Source organism: Hyalella azteca, unplaced genomic scaffold, assembly GCF_000764305.2.
Source record: "Hyalella azteca isolate HAZT.00-mixed unplaced genomic scaffold, Hazt_2.0.2 contig14766, whole genome shotgun sequence".
NCBI classification, from domain to species: Eukaryota; Metazoa; Arthropoda; class Malacostraca; order Amphipoda; family Hyalellidae; genus Hyalella; species Hyalella azteca.
In genome coordinates, this window is record NW_025944642.1 from 587,615 (window position 1) to 610,034 (window position 22,420).

The 22,420-nt window shown below is 37.8% G+C and overlaps 1 protein-coding gene across 1 annotated transcript in view; it reads right to left on the reverse strand.

Moving 5' to 3' along the window:
• Positions 1 to 22,420, reverse strand: part of LOC108678276 (uncharacterized protein PB18E9.04c-like) — a 67,913-nt gene that overhangs the window by 34,862 nt on the left and 10,631 nt on the right. The window contains exon 2 of the mRNA XM_018166649.1: positions 4,511 to 4,741. Within this exon, the coding sequence (XP_018022138.1) occupies positions 4,511 to 4,741 (231 nt within the window). The remainder of the gene's footprint in view (positions 1 to 4,510; positions 4,742 to 22,420) is intronic.

The following is a 22,420-nucleotide window of genomic DNA, read 5'->3' on the forward strand; positions in this document are numbered from 1 at the left end:
TAAATTCAAAATTTCGTTCGAATCTGTTCAGTAGTTTGGAAGAAATTCCTTGATCACTGTGAATTTCGGCCCGTATTGCCATATAAGCATGGCAAAAACAATTGAAGGTAAAATTCAAAAATTTTTCACAAGCTTTACATTACCGTACCGTTAGGTCCTAATGAATACGTGTACCACGTTTCATCGCGTTAACTTCATTAGTTTGAGATATATTCCTTGATCATTGAATTTGGAAATTGGTCGTGAGACCGGCCGCGAGTCCGGCCGTTAATTTGTCGGAGACGTAAACCCAGGAGAGGCTAAAAAAATATAACTCAGTACTCACTGCAGCAGTGAGTGACAGAGAGCGCATTTTCTCGTTGACGAAAACGTGAAGTCACGGACGGACAGGCAGACAGACGGACGGACAGACAGACGGACGGACATGGCGAGCACAATAGTGAATTTTTTCCATAAACGTGAAAATGCGCTAAAAACAGATGGGTGAAAAAAAAACCATCGCTGGGAGTCATGTGCTGCACGTGTTGTGTACAAACCGTCAAACAAACGTTCGAACATCTGACTGCGACTTCGGACTGTCGCCCCCCTATCGCCCCCCTATCACCCTCTTCTTCTTTACCGCCCCCCAAAATCCTTCCATCGCCCCTAGGGGGGCGATATCGCCCACTTTGGGAACCACTGTATTAAACCATCGTGCGTATCAATCTGATTAAACCATCGTGCGTATCATTCTGATTAAACCATCGTGCGTATAATCCGTATTAACCATCATTCTTATTAAACCATCGTGCGTATCACTCGTAATAAATCATCATGCCTATCATTCGTATTAAACCATCGTTATTATTGAACCATCATGCCTATCATTCATATTAAACCATCGTGCGTATCTTTCGTAATAACCGACATGTGTATCATTCGTTTTAAACCACCGTCTGTATCATTCGTATCAAACCATCGTGTACATCATCCGCATCACGCTATCATGCACATCATTCATATCACAAAATTTTCACAATAGTGACTTGACTAAAATCCTACCAAATAGGCAAATTCAAGTAGCGTATTTCATTGCATCGTAAATCTTTTAAATGTTTGATCGCGCTCCGCCCGCTCCGAGCGTTTTATTTCAGCTATTTTATAATTCGCAAACCATTTCAAATCTTTTATATTTCAGTTATTTTCTGATTCCTAAGCTAATGCGCTTGCCATCAGAACCGGACGCTAGTTTCCCACCGATCATATTTTAGTGAGGAACCTGAAATATGTTTCAGCGAAATAAATTTCAGTGTCGAGCCAAATGCTCGGCCCGATATCGACATGGAGTCGTTCAGCACAACTGATTGCTTGAGCGCACAATGTTTATTTTGGACAAACATTATCACCGAATTATCGCTCACTTCCATTAATTGCTCAGAATTTAATGAACTAATTGCTTGAACATTTATCTAGGCATATAATTTCAAACAATGAACATTGCGTCTGACGATGTGAGTAATTACTAACGCTAAATTTGTTGAATAAATTGTCGGCTGGACATTTTTGTTGATGAGTAATTTTGATATGAAAGCTCGTTCGATGTTCGATGCTAATTGATGACACGAAGAGTCAACATGGCTTATGAGCTGCGATCGCCAAAACAATTCGCTGAGGTGCATTATTTATATTTTGATATTAAAATACAATTGACAGGTCAATAATTCATTTTTTGATCGAACACAAATTTATTATTTTAACATATTTTAAAATAATCAATTCATGATGCTTTATAAAAATATTTTTTAGTAAGGCGCTTTGAATTGATTTTCATCCAGAATTTTATGCGAACGTAAAATATATCACTTAATTAGTATAGTATAGTATAGTATAGTATAGTATAGTATAGTATAGTATAGTATAGTATAGTATAGTATAGTATAGTATAATATAGTATAGCATAGTAATAGTATAGTATAGTATAGTATAGTATAGTATAGTATAGTATAGTATAGTATAGTATAGTATAGTATAGTATAGTATAGTATAGTATAGTATCTTCAGCCTTAAAGAATAGGCCTGGATAGGGCGGTCGCCGATTCTTGTACTTTTCTTGACTAGACTGGCCTTTTGATCAAGTCTTTTCAACGGACGGTAGATTTAAAATCGCTTCTAGATTTCAGTTGTTCCGTAGGATACGAAACATTTTAAGACTAAACATATGCTCCTGCATGGACTTGTCTTGTCTGTTCTTGAACGCGTTCATACTCGGAGCGTCAACAATATCTTCAGGGAGGCTGTTCCACATGTCAGTGACTCGAAGCGAGAAGAAATGTTGTTGCGTGGAGAAGTTGCAGCGCAGTTTCTTTAGTTTATCACTTCAACTTTTAAACTTCAATAATTACGCACAGCAGCAGTTCAGTAATATATTCTACTCCAGAGCTTCTTTCAATATTATTTTGATGCTTAATCCCCGATAAACAGATATCGAAAAGTTAATTAAAAAATATACGACGACAAAAAAGCACAACGATGGTCAATATATTCCGCTTTGATCGTCAAATTTGACTTCAATACCTCATAACCATAACCAACTGTCACCACATAACGGGTTAACGAAACATGTACAAAATATAATTATAATCTGGTAGCGGGGTCCTGTGAATATTTATCTCATCCTTTGTAAATCCGTGCAGAATGTGGTCCTTGTCTAGTTGATATTTTCATTTAAATCATTATTGCATTTCGTAATCCCATTGTATAATATTTTAATTAAAACTATTATTGATAGGAGTGATGAATAACGAAGCAAATTTAGCCGAAAAATGATAAAAATTAGAGGCAAACTATCATTTGAATGCCTGCATTATATTTTGTCTACTTTTGCAAACTCCTGTCAATTAAATTCAGCGTGAATCCTAGTCTAGCTTCACTGTCAGCGCCCGTAACAGTCCGAAAAGTATATTCCTTTATTGATCTTACCATTGAAGCCCATATCATTATCGGCTAACTTTTCTGTACTTATGTCTCTGTCCGAATTACTCTACCGATCTCTGACAATCTCTGGCAAGGCAAGGAAGATTTGCACTAATCTGTCGGGTAGCTGTAAGAGCAGAGAGGGCTGCTAAGAGAGGGCTGCTAAGAGAGGGCTGCTGAGAGAGGGCTGCAAGCGTTAGTGTGGCAGGTGGCAGCGTGAGTGTGGCAGGTGGCAGCGTGAGTGTGGCAGGTGGCAGCGTGAGTTGTGCTGGTGGCAGCGTGAGTTGTGCTGGTGGCAACGTGAGTGTGCTGGTGGCAGCGTGAGTGTGCTGGTGGCAGCGTGAGTGTGCTGGTGGCAGCGTGAGTGTGGCAGGTGGCAGCGTGAGTTGTGCTGGTGGCAGCGTGAGTTGTGCTGGTGGCAGCGTGAGTTGTGCTGGTGGCAGCGTGAGTTGTGCTGGTGGCAGCGTGAGTGTGGCAGGTGGCAGCGTGAGTGTGCTGGTGGCAGCGTGAGTGTGGCAGGTGGCAGCGGGAGTTACGCTGGTGGCAGCGTGAGTGTGGCAGGTGACAGCGTAAGTGGCGCTGCTGAGAAACGCGACTTGATTTTCATGGTATTTTTCAACTTGTTTTGTTTAGTATTTCTGTCGATGAATTCTTCAACGAATCGAGAATTTATAGACAACCTGATCTATGAGGACTAATGCTAATGCCCATAATAATAATAATGCTCTTGTGTGGACCGTCCTGACTTAGTCGAGCGTATCATTGCTGCGTGCAGAAAATGTGTCACCATTTGGACACCATGACCCATTATTTTTTTATAAGTGTGGTGGCTGGACTACACAATGCGTCTAAAAAGCAATAATATTGATAATAATAATAATAACAGTAATAATACTAATAATACTACTACTACTACTAATAATAATAATAATAATAATAATAATAATAGTGTGAATACATTCTCAAAAAAATCTACGGAAATTAAAACAAAGTTTTGAGTAACTTCTTGTGTTATAGTTGCCTCAACGACAGTGATAGGATGCAATCTAAGTGACGATATAATTTTTTCATTTATCTGCAGAGATTATATAAGAGAAAATATACATATTTTGATTATTTTTAGCAATAATTTCGATATCAACATGTTTAATTATTACCCGATATCTGATTAAGAAGTTAATGAAGATAACACTCTTTTCAGATTGATTTGGCAGTTCATTCTTAGATACATACGCTGTTCGATATGCTTACTAAAATATCAACTAAACTAATGTATTTTTTTTTAATTCTGGAACGTAAACATTATAATTTTTTTGAAGAAAAGACAGCTGTATTGAAGATATTGTGTATTGAATACAATTCATCAGCCACCTAACCTTCGTAGCTCATCACGCAACTCTTTCTGCATGCACGCAGCAGTGCTACGGCCATACACGCAACACACGTGGGGTGCACGCAGTGCAATGCACTGAGTTTAACCCCCGACGCACGTGCACGGAGTGAGCATGAACACGGAGTGTGCACGTGCACGGAGTGGGCATGAACACGGAGTATGCACGTGCACGGAGTGGGATACGTGCACGCAGTAGGGAACGTGCACGCAGTAGGACACGTGCACGCAAAAGGGCACGTGCACGCAGTAGGGCACGTACACGCAGTAGGGCACGTACACGCAGTAGGGCACGTGCACTCCATAAGGCACGTGCACGCAGTAGGGCACGTGCACGCAGTAGGGCAAGTGCACGCAGTAGGGCACGTGCACGCAGTAGGGCACGTGTACGAAATATGACTATTAGAACTGTTGATATGAGGCTAGTCTTAATAGTAGGAATATGACTATTAGAACTGTTGATAAGAGGCAAGTTTTACTAGTGATAAGAATTTTTTCAAGTCTTATTATTGAGATTTTTTCCACCTGCAAAAAAAGTACATACAGAACAATGAACCGATATGTAAACAGAACTTCAAAGCGCGAGATATTACAAGCTTTATGAATATACTTATTAGTTTCTTAGAAATATAAGTTACAGGAGCGCAGAATTACGGCAGTTGTGCAGCAGAATATCGGCAGCGAGCGCCGTTATATTTATGATACGTCAAGCATAAGAATTGACAGGGGCGGCCCCCATGATCCGGAGCGCAGAATTACGGCAGTTTTGCAGCAGAATATCGGCAGCGAGCGCCGTTATATTTATGATACGTCAAGAATAAGAATTAACAGGGCAGCCCCCATGGTCTGGAGCGCAGAATTACGGCAGTTTTGCAGCAGAATATCGGCTGCGCGCGCCGTAATAATTAGAAGTAAGGCGTAGCGTGCGAGGAGGGTTACCGTGTTTGCACGTACGCTGAATAATGCAGAGTGTCAACATGGCGCCCCCTCTCTACGCCAGCCCCCCCCCCCACCACCTCCGCGAGTGTTCGTACCGCCCCCCCCTCCACCTCCCCCCAACCAGTGTGTCGTTCGTGGATTGAAATTACCCATATCTGAGCCAACTTATATGAGTAATGATCGGTGATGAATAAACTTTTATCCTTAAATTTAAATTGCGATTAATAGCGTTACTAAAATAATTGTTACCCATATCTGAACAAGCTTATGTGAGTCATGATCTATGAAGTATTATTTTTTTTCTTTAACTTTATATTGTGATTAATAGCGTTACTAAAACTAATTGTTACCCATATCATGACTCACAAGCTTGTGTGAGTCATGATCTATGATGTATAAACTTTTATCCGTAACTTTATATTGTGATTAATAGCGTTACTGAAAATAATTATTACATATATCTGAACAAGCTTATGTGAGTCATGATCTATGAAGTATTTTTTTTATCTATAACTTTTTATTGTGATTAATAGCGTTACTAAAAATGATTGTTACCCATATCATGACTCATAAGCTTGTGTGAGTCATGATCTATGATGTATAAACTTTTATCCTCAACTTTAAATTGCGATTATCAGCATTACTGAAAATAATTGTTACATATATCTGAACAAGCTTATGTGAGTCATGATCTGTGATGTAGACATTTTTATCCTTAATTTTTCAAAGCGAATAACTGCATTGCGAAAAAATTACTCCTATGCATGTCTAAAAGGACCAGCGCTGTACAGGTATTCGCGAATACTAAATTGTGTTCCATCAGACGTAACACGACATTGAAAGAATTCAATATAAGATATTAGAATATTATAATATAAGGAATTGGAAGAATTTTAAATAAGAAATTTAGAGTAACAAATATGAGATTTAGCGAGAATTTTATATGATATAAAATTCCATAAAAATGCTCAAATTGCGCCGTACTTCAAAATGATTTCTGCGCACTAATGTTTTCACTCTGTGACAAACTTGCGCGTGCATTCCGACAGCATTAAAATGCTGAACTCACGCTTGGCATTACAATACTTAACTCATACCGTGGCATCAAAATGCCGAACTCACGCCATTGCATTAAAATATTGTACTCAGGCCGTTGCATTACAATGCTGAACTCACGCTTGGCATTACAATACTTAACTCATGCCGTGGCATCAAAATGCTGAACTCACGCTTGGCATTACAATACTTAACTCATGCCGTGGCATCAAAATGCTGAACTCACGCTTGGCATTACAATACTTAACTTCAACCGTGGCATCAAAATGCCGTACTCACGCCATTGCCTTAAAATGTTGAACTCACGCCGTGGCATTACAATGAAAAATTCACGCTTTGACATTAAAATACCAAACTTTTGCCTTGCCATTAAAATTCGGTACATTGTATTGTAATGTATTATTTTAATACAAAAAATTTTATTACAAGGCTGAACGGACATTGTGGCATCAAAATGCCGAATTCATGCCACTAAACAGATTTCAGCTTCGGCTTCCTTGCCTTCAGGAGACTGATTGTATTATTTGTATCTTTGCCTTGTGTGTTCAATGTAGAATTGTATTTTTTGAGCAATCAGTAGATACTAAGAATAATTATTACGAACAATTAATAATGTTACCTACCACCATAATTTTACTCACCATTATAATGTAATCCTCCATTATAATGCTGCCTACCATTATAATCTTACCTACCATTATAATGTTACCCACATTATAATGTTGCTTTTCACTATAACGATTGAGATTTAACTTTCAAATACTGCGTTATTGTCGTAAAGATTTATCATAGAGCAGACAACTTCAAAGTCGTTGGAATATAAGGAAACTGCGTCAGTATTTGGACACCATGACTCATCCACTTTTCAGAGGATCATGCGGTGCAGAATGCGTTGTTCTGCACCAATTAATACTATTTTTACATTCATTATATTCATCTATGGATATCCTGCATTCGCCGCATTCATTTATGAATTAGAATAACCATAACACTCATTTGTACAGCCAATATTAATGAAATGCATGGAGAATGTATTGATGGAATATATATTAAAGTGCAGCAACGTTGGTCAAAGATGATCGTTAATATACAGTTAAATATGTGTATGAAATGACATGATGACAGACGAGAAAGCTATGTTAGAAGAACATTTGCGTAATTATTAGATTATGAAACTGTTTGTTAAATAAGAATAGCGAACTTTAGGAACCATTGGCTGATTATGAACTAGCATTCGTCACTTCATTTTGCTCAGCTTGTTTTTAACAAGTGGCCTCTCAAATTTATTAAGCGATTGATTTAAATGGCTGTTTTTATTCCTGGGTGTACTTATTCCGTATTTAAATTGTCGCTTCAATTGTTGAGGGAATTATGATCTGGATTTAAATTGCCGCTTTCATCCATGAGTGCATTTTGCTTAGGATACAAAGGACCGTTTAAATAGCATAGTGTGATCGCGTGATCACTTGTATTATCATCAATGTAGGGTGTCATGCAATGAAAAAAAACTAGGATTTATTTTCGCAAACAAGTCCGAAGAAAAAGAGCAAACAAAAAGAGCTGCAAAATATTTGCGTGTCCACCGTAGTCGTTGGACAAACAAACTCTTGACACATCAACGGGAACTCTATTGATTGGCGCTGAGCTGCGCCGACCGGGTGTCGAACTTTCAAGATTTGAACTTGCAGAAAGCAACGTAAGTTTAATCGATACATGTAAAATATACAAATAATTAGACTCAAGTTTCAACGCTAAATGTAGAAAATGACATAATTTTTATTGATACGTGCATAGAACGAGGTAAATTTAATCGATTCTCGTTGAAAATGACGTAAGTTTCGTCGATACTTGCATTAAATGACGTAAGTTTCATAAATACTTGCATGAAATGACGTAAGTTTAATTTAAACGTGCAGAAAACGACGTAAGTAAAATTAACTTATGCAGAACATGACGTAAGTTTAATCACACACACAGAAAAAGACATAAAGCTCAAGTTTGAATATTTCGTTCCGAGAAAAGCATTTCCCGTGTCAATGATTCAAGTTAAGTAAGTTGCAGTCAAGTTTCAATCGACAATGGAACAGTGGAATGGGACTAAGAATATCTTAAAGATAATTGTAAATCAAATACATCCGGTACATTTTTAGCTCGATAATGCATTCATGATGAACTAAGTGTGTTTTGGAAATATTTCTTGCAAGTTATGAAATTCAGTCTGGCTATTTTTTATCGTTTTTCTTCTGAATGCAGCAATACAATTTCTCGTGAATGCATAAATAATTTCTCATGTATTAAGCAATAACGTTTCTTTTGTATGCAGCAATACAATTTTTCCTGAATGCATAAATAATTTCTCATGTATTAAGCAATAACGTTTCTTTTGTATGCAGCAATACAATTTTTCGTGTTTGCTGAAAGTCGCATTGAATCTGCATGGTTGATGATGAGAAGATTCCCAGAGTTATCTTCATTACTAAATATTTTATCATAAATAAAGATAAATGGTCAATATAAACTTCTTTAAACGTATTGACCAGGCTCACGACAAGCCTGGCATGAAAATCTTGCAATTAAATTACATGAACTCAATTTCGCTACCTCTAAAGAACACTGAACTGCTCCAAATTTTAATCTGACAGTTTTTTTAAATTTTTCTATAAGATATTTTGTTCAAGTTGGTCTGAGCTCCCTTTATTTTTGCTGGGAATTCTTGATAAAGTTTGTCAGTTCGCTCCTAGACATTATTTTTGGTAATTGATCATATACACGACGCAGAACATTTGGTTTAATTATAACATTCTAAGCATTTTAATTGATTGCGGAATATAAATCTAGAAAATTATGTGACTAAAAATGAATTACATTTTCAGCAAAGTAAATCTAAACACAATCTTTCCCCATGGAAATGAATTTCCTTTTCACTGCCCTTAACACACAGTTATGATGCGCCCATACGTTCTCAATAGTTGCTAATTGAGGTTATTTCACAGTTAACAGTAGCTAATTTATGTGTTGCCATTAAATTTTAATAATTTCAGTACCACTCTTGGAAAAAAATCAATTCCTCTATTCACTAAAAATTTCGCTATTTTCGCGCAGCTTCGCAGTCTCTTATAACTTAATTTCGCATTTTTAGAGCGCTGTAAAGTTTGCTGGAGCGAAACAGTGGCTTGGAAACAAAAGCTTCGTATAAGCAGATTACAGCCATCAGCTCTGAATATGAAAAAACAGAAGCTTAGCCCAGAATTTGATGTTAATGTTGAACGTTAGGAGATCTCCAAGCCAACTTAGTTAGAGGTGAGCGCATCTGCAAACCCTTGCTTCTTGGTCTCAGCCAGACTTTTTATCGACTGAAACATTCATATATCCTGGCTCTAGGGGGAACACAACTCGAGCGACACCCAACATAGGGAGAAAAAAGGGGGCAAAAATTCCCCAAAAAGGAGAATTTTATACAGATTTTTATTTGGTAACATTTTAGTGAGCATTGATATTTCCTCTGGTTCAGTGGTTACATACTAGCAAAAATCAATAAATATTAGACTGGAAAGTGAAAATGGGATTTTCGGAAAAATTTATTACGAAAATAAAAAATTAAAAAATATTTACTGGAGCTTTAGGAACATTTTCATTGCGTTTTCAACTCTCAATTGTGACCATCCGGGTATCATTTCAGGTATATTTCTAATCAGTTTTTTTACCACTCGTAATGCGTTGTTGAGTGAATACATTAAAGATAACGACAAGTTTAGTTAATAAATTCATGACAAATATATATATTGAATGCAATAACACGTTTGGTGGATGAATTCATAATGAATATGGATATTATATATAATGACAAGTTTGCTGATATTATGAATGAATAAATATTTCGAATAATATGAATGAATAAATATTATGAACATAATGAATGAATGAATATTATGAATATTATGAACGAAAAAATATTATGAACATAATGAATGAATGAATATTATGAATATTATGAACACACAAGCGGTGCCAAGGTCCCTGCTGCATTGAGTAGCGTTGGGCTCGAGAAAATGCGTCTAGAAATTGAGAAACTAAAGTTCAGGGAGAGCCTCTCAGCGCGGGAAAGAGAAAGAGGGCACCAGGAGAGGAGAGGGTAAGGGGGTAGTGAGGGGAGAGGGATGAGAGTAAGACGAGGGGTGAGGGGAGAGGGATGAGGCACTATCGACCATATGAGCAAACATCACAGACCTCTCACCGCCGCTCCTCGCTACCCTCTCACTACCACTCCTTTCCATTTCACTCTCGCTGCTATATCTGGTCCTCTCTTTCAATAATTATTTTAACATTTTTTCACTGTCATTTCTCTCTTTCTCTCTCTATCCCTTTCTGTTTCTCTTTCTCAATGTCTCTTCCTCTCTCTCACTGTTGCCTATCACCTTCTTTCTAACTTCCATACCTCGCTATATTTTTATTTTCGTCCCATCATCGCTGTTCCTCTTATTACAATTTCTTAATTTCACTTCTACTCTTATTCAATGCAACGTCTCCATCCATTTCCAATTTCCATCGTCTCGAAATTATTCTCCATTATACATGCACTTAATTTCTTAATATCTTCTCATACATTTTCTGAAGCTGTGATCAGGCATTGAGCAAGGCCGACATTTGGTGGAAAAATTGCATCTTAAACTCAAAGAAATGAGTGAAATTTTTTCCTAATTGCGAGACACTTTCAGCACATCTTGTGTAGGTCAATTTGACTCACTTACAGGTGCGTGCTGCCAGTTGGCGCGTCGTGCAGGTGCAGGGGGCTTGATGCAGATGTGGCAGTGCAGACGTGGCAGTGCAGATGTGGCAGTGCAGATGTGGCAGTGCAGATGTGACAGTGCAGATGTGGCAGTGCAGAAGTGGCAGTGCAGATGTGGCAGTGCAGATGTGGCAGTGCAGAAGTGCTGCCGAGAAAGTTAGAGCGGAAGGCTCGCAGGAGGAGAGCTGTGCAGCTGAGATATTCCCTTTAATTAGAACGGAGCGTCGCACGACTCCAGGGAATCCTGCTTTTCTTAAGGAATCCAGTCACTGTTTACACTGTTTAAAATAGTGTGCAACGACTGTTTACAGTGAAGATACTGCTGGAAAATAGTGTGCAACGACTGTTTACAGTGAAGAGACTGCTGGAAAATAGTGTGCTCTAGCGACTGTTTACAGTGAAGATACTGCTGGAAAATAGTGTGCTCTAGCGACTGTTTACAGTGAAGATAATGCAGGGAAATAGTGTGCAGCAGTTACTGTTTACAGTGAAGATACTGCTGGAAAATAGTGAGCAGTGATGATTGTGTACAGTGAAGATATTGCTGGAAAGTGGTGAGCAGTAATGACTATTTACAGTGAAGATGCAGCTGGAAAATAATGAGCAGTAATGACTGTTTATAGTGAAGATACTGCTGGAAAACAGTGTACAGCAGTGACTGTTTACAGTAAAGTGTGCATCATAGCGATATAAAAATGCTACAAAAATTGCAAAAAAGATCGACTAAGGTATTCATTCTTTTCTGTTTCTCTCGCTTCGTTGGAACAAAATGTTGCAAAATGGTACAGAGTTTCTAATGCTTATATGTTGTGTAACATATGTAACGTAATTTAGATCTTTTTCTAATGAGAAATTAGAGTTCTGCTGAGAATGTCGAGTCATTATATTTTTTCATCTTACAAAAAAATAAATAAATCTGTCTAGAGAAATATTCGTGAGAAAATAATTGCAGATTGGTTTTTATTTGGTATTTGCTTTAATAGGTACCTGACTTGCCATGATTTGGTAATAGATTTGTCTTCATTTGGTTCGTGATTTGACTTTTTATGTACGTGTTTTTTTTTATTATTTACCTCTAGTTGGTATCAGGTTTGACAAGATTTGGTACTTGATTTGGCTTTCTTTTAATTGGTACTTGGTTCAACTTTATTTGGTCTTTGGTTCAACTTTATTTGGTACTTGGTTCAAATTTATTTGGTCGTTGGTTCAACTTCATTTGGTACTTGGTTCAAATTTATTTGGTCTTTGTTTAAACTTTATTTGGTACTTGGTTCAATTTGTTTGATCTTTGGTTCAACTTTATTTGGTCTTTGGTTCAAATTTATTTGGTCTTTGGTTCAACTTTATTTGGTCTTTGGTTCAACTTTATTTGGTCTTTGGTTCAACTTTAATTGGTCTTTAAGTAAATTCAGGTAAGTATCATTCAAGGTAAGTATCGTTTAAGGCAAGTATCGTTTAAGGTAAGTATCGTTTAAGGTCAGTATCGTTTAAGGTAAGTATCGTTTAAGGTAAGTATCGTTTAAGGTAAGTATCTTTTAAGGTAAGTATCGTTTAAGGTAAGTATCTTTTAAGGTAAGTATCATTTAAGATAACTATCGTTTAAGGTAAGTATCGTTTAAGGTAAGTATCGTTTAAGGTAGGCATCATTTAAGGTAAGTACCGTTTAAGGCAAGTGTCGTTTAAGATAAGTATCATATAAGGTAGGCATCATTTAAGGTAAGTATCATATAAGGTAGGCATCATTTAAGGTAAGTATCGTTTAAGGTCAGTATCGTTTAAGGCAAGTATCGTTTAAGGTAAGTATCGTTTAAGGCAAGTATCGTTTAAGGTAAGCATCGTTTAAGGTAAGTATCGTTTAAGGTAAGTATCGTTTAAGGTAAGTATCGTTTAAGGACAGGGCGCTTCATCAGCTCCAGGATGAAGCAATAAGGTTGGTTTACTCTCGGTGATGAGGCCGGCCATTATCGGCGCCGTATCGGCGGCACTGAGCTTAATTGAAACGCTGACACCCGAGCCTCGCTCGACCCGCGTCCCAGATCAGGTTACTTGGGACAAAATGGTGAGCGGTCCCTGCCCTTGCGGGGGGGAATTTGGGGCTATCTGGGCCCCAATTGTGCGTGGAGTTTTAGGGAGTAACCTGGAATATCCCCATACGGAATTAAAAATTTTTGTTTATAAACTTTGAGAGATTTAAGTGCAAAAATATTCTAGTAAATGAGAAGACATTTTTTCTGTTGCTCATATCCTAGTTATGTAAAATGGACACCATTCACCATATGTTCCTTTTGTGTTTAAATATCCTTAAAAAGTCACTATTTTTCCAGCTATTGAGATGCCTTCCGAAGATATTTCGGCTAAGAGAAAATCCACAGCAGAATAAAGTAGGAATTTGTCATCGCAGGATTTTCTAAAGATGGAAAACTGATCTTATGATCAACTTTTTTTGCGGCTTCGTTATAGTTTGTGCTAGTGCGGCAATAAACGCATTTAATTACAACATTTTTTTATGCTACGGAATTTTGGATCTAAATTACGAATTTTAGAAGCGTATCCTAGATTTTGGATCTACATTTTATTGAGTTTTCATGAAGTATTTAATCTGATTTCATTGCTGATTGAATTCATTCAGAAGTTGCCGACGTCTCGACATTTAGAAACTGTCGACGTTTCTATTGTTAAGTTGCCGACGTCTCGTCATTTAAGTTGCCGACGTCTCGTCATTTAAGTTGACGACGTCTCGTCATTTATGTTGCCGAAGTCTCTCTCGCCATGTAAGTTGCCGACGTCTCGTCATTTAAGTTGCCGACGTTTCGCCATTTAAGTTGCCGACGCCTCGTTTTTTAAGACGCCGATGTCTCGTCATTTAAGTTGCCAACATCTCGCCATTCAAGTTACCGACGTCTCATCATTTAAGTTGCCGACGTCTCGCCATTCGAGTTGCCGACGTCTCGCCATGTAAGTTGCCGACGTCTCGACGCTTAGAAGACTCGTAATTTTTCAGCGTCATGAAGACTACGTCGAGCTTGCCTCGTCGTAGTGTAGGCATCGACCGACAAGACAAAGGCTCTGTTTGCTCTAAGACCACCTCCGTGCAGGGCTAAACAAAGGCCCCGTGGCTCAAAGCCTTACAAATTGATAAAAATTACACAATTAGCGTTACATTGAAACTTCTCCGTTCACAATGAGCGTTAACTATTTTAATGAAGGCAGATAGCAACTTCAAATGATTATCGTATCCTAGTTTGCAACCTCATATATTAAGCTCGAGTTTTTGAAAACCTCAGCGTGATGTAAATTGATGGAAAAAGAGCCAATAATGTCTTTTTTATATAGAAAAATTAATGCGTTTTTCCCCTTTCACTGAATACTTTTCGAAAATTATCTAGCTTCTTTGACCATCTTCAGTGGACTGTATCATATGGCGTTTGCAAACCGTCATGACTCAAACTTGCTAACAACCCTGCAGAGTCTCATGCCTCACACGGGACGATTGAAGTTATCAGGACAACAAATAAGCAGATTATCATGCCTAAAACCTGCATACCTGCGGACAAACCTGCAGAGTATCATGCCTCACACGGGACGATCGAAGTTATCAGGACAACAAATAAGCAGATTATCATGCTAAAAACCTGCAAAGTTGTGGATAAACCTGCAGAGCATCATGCCCCACACGGGACGCTTGAAGTCCCGAGGACGACAAATATGCAGATTATCATACCTCTAGCCCTAGCATACCTGCTAACACCTGCAGTGTATCATGCCTCACACGGGACGATCGAAGTCATCAGGATGCTGTTGAAACGCAGGTTAAATGAATTACTGAAGTGCTTGGCCCTGCACAAACAAAAAGGGGCAATAGAAATATATGAGACTTAATATCGTTTTATGGAAATAAGGTGATAAAAGGCATACTCGAAGGACTTCATTCTTCCATACAAACCTTTCCTTTTTCATTCTAGGTACAACTTGGGAAATTGAATGCATTTCAAAGAACAGAAATATCGGAAAGTATTCAGAATTTTTTAATGTTTCGACCGCACCATCAATAATATGTTTTCACTATAGACGAATTTTTTTCTAGCATTATTTCAGTTCAGAGTTGATTATTATTCGAATCGTGTAGTTAGTTTAGTATGGGGAGCAGACACCGTAGAGTTTATGGATCTGGCGTAAGTGAGTCGACGGTTTGAGAATTCAGACGACAGTGAGGGGAGCTAGCGAGGATCAGACGATAGTGAGGTCCACGAATTATTCAAAATGAACTAAGATCTCAGAGATACATCGATAGTATAGTATAGATAGAGGAGATAAGATATAGATAAGAGTATAGATAAGGGTTTTCCCAGTTCTGTAGTAAATTGAAACATCTTGTCACTTTGAAGACATTGATATTGGTACTGATCTATTAACAAAATTATTTATAGCGAGCGACAGACGTATATCGCGAGCTACCATTTTTAAATGAACGAAAAATGGCATGTAATCATCCACTCAATCCAGGATGCAATCATTCAAACAACATGATGAACAATAATTCAATCAACATTGTTATCATTATTCAGTGGCGAAAAATGGTGAGCAATAATTCCCGTAGAAGGATGGAATCATTGACTCATGTGATAACTGATAGAGAGTTGAATTTATTTAACGAAATAAGATGAACCCAAAGATGGAGGTCATTATACGACAATACAATGTATCCGGAAATATACCAGAATTAAGACAGCCTATCATTTGAATTTTTAACTTATACCTGTGATTTATCCCTTACCACATGTCATCTAATCTCTTTACCTTCGATTATTATTTATCCTATTGACCATCTCCTGTTATTTATTCTTTTTCCCTTCTACCTTTCATATTACCTTTAAAAACTTTAAATATAATTTAATCTTGACCACATTTCATTTAATATCGTAACGTTTACTCATCTTTAAATATTTCGACCTAAACCTATCATTTAACCCTTTAAAATTTTACATATCATTCAACTCAACACTTGTTGAAATTACGATACCAATACCGAACTCTGCTGCTATGTCGACGTCGATTTAGCTTAGGACGCGACGTAAGCAAATGCAAATCAGTTTAGAGAAGACATCAAGCGCTCCAACTTGAGTAAAGTTTGATTGGATTTAGGATCTAGGCAACAACTTTTAATTGAATCCACTCGTCAAGTTGGAGAAGAAACGGCGAAGAGTTCAGCGCATGTATCGACGGGCAAACTCATGTCAGTACTGGACTTAAATGCGTTTAAATGCAAAATCAATTAATTAGGATAGATAGAAAATAATTACACATATAATAAAAAAGATATTTTGAGTGAACAAGGGAATAAATAAATAACATAAATAAGTCTGAAATTAAGAAAGACGTATAAGTATAAATGCGAGAGGGGATTTCCACCCCTAAAAATTTCATGTATGAATGAAGTGTTGCAAATATTATTGAGACCACGATAAGGAAAAAAATGAGCAGTTAAATAAAAAAGTATATTCTTCTAAAATAAAGTCTTATCCGTTCAAGTTAGTTGATAATTCTAATACCTCTAACCCTACCATCAAGTTGCTTATACTGAAAGAGCATTTGAGCTCAATTAGAAGGTTTGCTATTCATATCTTTATTGTTCCAATTGTTGTTTTTATTTTTTTAAATCTCATTGATCTCTTCTATTACATCACAGTCATATAAAAATTGCTGGCGTGAAAAACAAAAAATGTGAATGGATAATCACGCAAGGCAGAGGTAGCTTCTTATCTACGAACTCTAGTTTTACGTTAAGAACATTCAATACAATAATTTTGAAATGGTGATGTTACTTTAATAAAATTTTGGCCTGTCCCTGATTCTTAACAACGAAATTACTTCGCCAATTTCAAGCCGAATTTTAACAACTGGCTGCGGGTTATGAACCCTCAACTCACTCCTCAAATCTTTGTGATCTTAACAATTCGGCCTACACCTGCTTCTTACTAGGGATGCGCTGCACTTGTTGTATTAATTGAATGTATTTAAATAAACCTTAACACGTGGACACTTATAAGATAAACGCCAAGCTACACTTGAATGGCTCATGTTGTCTAAATAGTTACTCTTACCCACAGCCGGAGCAGAGAGCGCAGCTGATACGCCCTTTTTCTGGGCGAAACTGAGTCAGGATGACCCACATAAGGGCAAAAAGTGCATTCCTATTTGGATAAAGTATTTTTATATTGTCTGATTATGTTCTTTTCCAAATAAATGTCTTTTTTGTTGCGTGACTACATAAATACAAATTTCTATACTTTTTGTTATTTTTTCATCATTTTTAATGAGAGCCAGACAATAGTGTCGACAAATAAACAGTTTGACTGATTTTTGTGCACACATTTTCGCAAAATATATTTTCAATACTTTCGGCGGTTCAATGGGAAACTCTGAAGCGACTCTAAACTGCGGTAAAGGTGTCCGGTCAAAAACGCTGCGTTTTGTATGGCTCTGGAGCGGCTCTATAAAGTGCGGTAAACGTTCCCGGTCATGAGGGTCGAATTTGTGCGCGTCAATGGAGCGGCGCAAAACGGCGGTAAACGTTCCCGGTCATGACCGCTGCGTTTGTGCATGGCACTTGAGCGGCTCTAAACTGCGGTAAACGCTTCCCGGTCATGAGTGTCGCGTTTTTCCTCGGCAATGGAGCGGCTCTAAAATACGGTAAACGCTTCCCGGTCATGAGGGTCGAATTTGTGCGCGGCAATGGAGCCGCTCAAAATGGCGGTAAATGTTCCCGGTCATGAGCGCTGTATTTCTGCATGGCCCTAGAGCGGCTCCAAATTGCGGTAAACGCCTACCGGTCATGAGCATCGCGTTTGTGCATGGCTCTGGAGCGGCTCTAAACTGCGGCAAACACTTCCCGGTCATGAGCGTCGCGTACGTACATGGCTCTGGGGTGGCTCTAAATTGCGGTAAACGCTTACCGGTCATGAGCATCGCATTTGTGCATGGCTCTTGGGCGGCTCTAAATTGCGGTAAACGCATCCCGGTGCCGAGCGCCGTGTTTTCCGCGGCCCTGGAGCGGCCCTAAACTGCGGTAAACGCTTCCCGGTCAAGAGCGCAGCGTTTGCCCAGTTCTGCCCAGCGAGCAAACGACATGATCGTTGGCGCTCGACGAGTCTAGCATTAGGCGGAAAGCAGACTTCCCGCCTAATGTTTGCTGGACAAATCCTTACATCCTTGGGACAATATTGAAACCGGTAAAAACACAGCCGCTCGCTAGCACAGCTATCGACGAGGAGGGTATACCCCACCCCCTCCCTCAGATAACTTTCTCACGATTGATCTTAAAGTCAATTTTTAGTCATTGAAATTCACTGGCGTCAATGTGACATGATCCGAGTCTGAATATATGAGTTAATTACCTCCTCACATTTGAACCCGTCAACATATGGGCAATATTTTTATGAAGGAGATAAAATATTATAAATGCATTAATTAGCATATTCCGAAACAACCCTAATGCGTGGGTGGTGTCTCACTAACGCACAACAGATATCTTAATGCAAATCCGAACAATGGACAGATAGGTATGTTTTTTGTTGACAATCAGGAGTCTTATTTCATTTATTATAATAATAATGAATAGAACGAGACGCCTGATTGACACCGGACACTAGTTGACAATACGAATCACAATAATTGTTAATGCATTCGAGACTTGTAGATCTGTTCAAATAATCATGTATTAACAATAATACAAACTTATTTGCTTGACAAAATATTTAGATGAACTTTGTTTCTCTACCATGATTTTTTGAAAATTTCGGCTGAGTAAACAAAATTCTAGGTTGGTATTCTGCCAAAGTGTTGCGCATTTAAACCGCGACCGTATAAAATGTATAATTATGATAAAATGTATCAATAATGAATAAACCTTGTGCGATTTATACTATACGGAATTTTTATAAGTTCTACTTCCTGGCAAGAACCACAATAGGAAGAAAAATTTAAATATGATCCCGTAAGAATAATTTTCATTAAAATCCAAGTAATCTCCGAAATGCAGGCGTCATTTTGTAGGAATCTCTGGGCTGTCGGTAAATTCCACAGAACTCCAAACAATCATTGAAATGCATACGTCATTTTCTGAGTAGTTCGAGGCTGTCGGCAAACATTGCTTGGGTCGGGCCTTCCCCTCGCAATGCATGGGGTTCTTGCGACACGTGTTTCGTGCCTGTGTACCTTTTGTGATATGTAATCCGTACTAGTTTGATAAATTTTCGTGCCTTGTATCATAAGCAATCTGAACAAATTTGATAAATTATCGTGCTTTGTATCATGAGCAATCTGCACAAATAAATTCTCGTGCCCTGCATTATAAGCAATCTCCACAAATTTGATAAATTCTTATCCTTTTCATCACATGCAATCGGCACAAATTCGATCAATTCTTATCCTTTTCATCACATGAAATCCGCACAAATTCGATAAATTCTTATCTTTTTCATCACATGCCAGCGGTACAAATTCGATCAATTCTTATCCTTTTCATCACGTGCAATCTGAACAAATTCGATAAATTCTTATCCTTTTCATCACATTTAATCGGCACAAATTCGAAAAATTCTTATCCTTTTCATCACATTTAATCGGCACAAATTCGAAAAATTCTTATTCTTATCATCGCATGCAACCCGTACAAATTCGATAAATTTTCGTATGAAATTCAAAGATGAAATACGCATTAGTTTGATAAATTCTCGTGCCCTGCATTACATGCAATCCGAAGTAGTTTGATTATTCCTGAGGCGAGTCGTTTCCGTATCAGATCTATATAATCACCAAAGAGAAACGTTTATATGTTTATAATTCCACCCGATATATATAATAAAATAATGCTCCATTAGACTGATTATGTCTTGATAATCTTTATCGCTTGATAATCTTCATACGTTACAGGAGCAAAGTGTATTCTGACAAATAATAGTCTCGAGCTCTTCATAGTTATGTTTATCATTCATAATATTCATTAGAGTAAGTATAAGTAATGTCCGTGACGATATTCTTCAGTATATTCTTATACATTGAAATTATTTTGTTTAAGAAATTATCCACCCGGATTATACTCAAATTAAATATGATCACTATTATGATTATTAGAGCATGCGAACAAAAAATATGTTGCGGATATTCATCTTATTAATCGATTATCTCATAAAAACGTAGCTAGAAATGAGTAATCACTTCCTGATTATAATCAACATCTTCAATGATTTTTATTACTATTATCTTGGTTGAAAATAATTTCTCTCCTCATCGTCAAAACACCAGAACTGTCATGGTACACCTGAACTGTAATGACGCTTGCGTTATCTACACCAAATAGGTAGCAATTTACTCCAGACCTATCATGATTAACCTGTGATGTTCTGATATTATGTTCATCATCTCCAGTACAATGTACATCATCCCCATTACTATACCCTGTATGATTTACATGATCCCCTGTATTATGTTCACCATCCCCTGTATGATGTACATCATCCCCTGTATGATGTACATCATCCCCTGTACGATGTACATCTTCCATAGTACTATTTTCATCATCCCCTGTATGCTGTACATCATCCCCTGTATGCTGTACATCATCCCCTGTACGATGTACATCTTCCATAGTACTATTTTCATCATCGCCTGTATGCTGTACATTATCCCCTGTATGCTGTACATCATTCCCTCTATGCTGTACATCATTCCCTGTAAAATGTACATGTAACCTTCAAGACGTACACGTACGTCGCACTTGCCTGCGCGTCGCGGCCGTGCGCCACAAAAGTCCCCGCCTGAGGTCCCGAGAGAAGGGCATGACTCAGCACTTCTGGCGCCTCTCTTCACAAATTCCAACGCACAGTTTCCTATTCAAGATTCTCTTCTACGCGAATATTCTTGCTTTGTACATGGCGATTAATTCAGTGTTTCATACGTCTCATTGTTTTTACTTGTAAATTATTTCTTCGCTTATTTTATTTATATTGTAGAAATAATTTTCATGTTAGAGAATATTATTCCTAACTAAATGTTTATTGGAAAAATTAAATTTTGGTATAAACCCGATTTACATTAATTAAGCGATCAAGTATATTTAAGATTTACAGTCAAATAGTAATCAAGGTTCACATTTCGCAATATGCAATGAGATTAGTGAGTTTAAACTCGATAAGTAATTAAGAACTATTAGAACCTCTTAAAAGCTAGGGCGACGGGGCCTCAGATAGTTAAAAATAGACTAGTATTTTCTTGGTGGTTTAGGCCTCGTAGGTGGAAACTGCAGTGAAGTGCAGATCTCGTGAAGAAATGTAGAGTAGATCTGATGATCGTCTCATCACCAACATCAGCGTTGGATGGATTCCATCAAAAAATTATATAACTAAAACTCTAAAAGTAAAAAACTAGCGCGCTTATTGGGAAAAATTAGCGTTGAATACTGGTTAAAGAAACCAATGAATGAATTTTATGAATCAGGTTTTGAAATAAAGATTAGCAAAAATTCGAAAAATGATAATCACTAAAAAATTTAATAAATTAACATGGCTGATTATAACCTTGCTAAACCTTGACAAACCTTGCTATTATTTATTATAATTGAAGTCGGAAAATCTAGAACGTGATTGGAAAATTTAATAAAACTAGCCCGATTCCTCAACTTATCCTTTGATCAAATAGAATAATAACGTGCCCACTTAACTGCAGCTTGCTATTTTATCAAATAGAATAATAAATTCAATGCCAGCTCATAAAATTAGTTGAATGCGATGCGGTGGGTGGGCCAATGGGCTAAATATTCATAGCTCTACGCCGGCTTGGTAGGGCGAAGGAGGTAACGTTTTGTTATCGGCGTCACGCGCTCTGTTTACGAAAAGGATGGACGTGAAATGCACATTTTTCGTATGAGGTGCGATTTGAGCGGCAGGGATTTTAATCGTAAGTATTATGTCATATGTAGAGCTACACAAGGATTCCTCTACAGGCGAATGATGGAGTGACACAGAAGTGGTGATCAGCCGCGGCCATCGGATTGTCTGCAATACAGACAGAAAGCTCTGAAGAAAGCTTCGTGAGTCTCAGCGTGCTCGAGTCTTGCGACGAGTGACTCAGCAGACTCGGCAGACTCCTTTATTATGAGTATCATTGAGTATAATGGAGCTATGATATGTACCTTGCGCGAATATATTCAGCAATCTTTCTTGTCAGACTTGTTGGAGTGAGAGTGGATAGAAATATTTCAGTAATTTGGGTTACGAAAGTGAAATCAATTTGTTGTAATC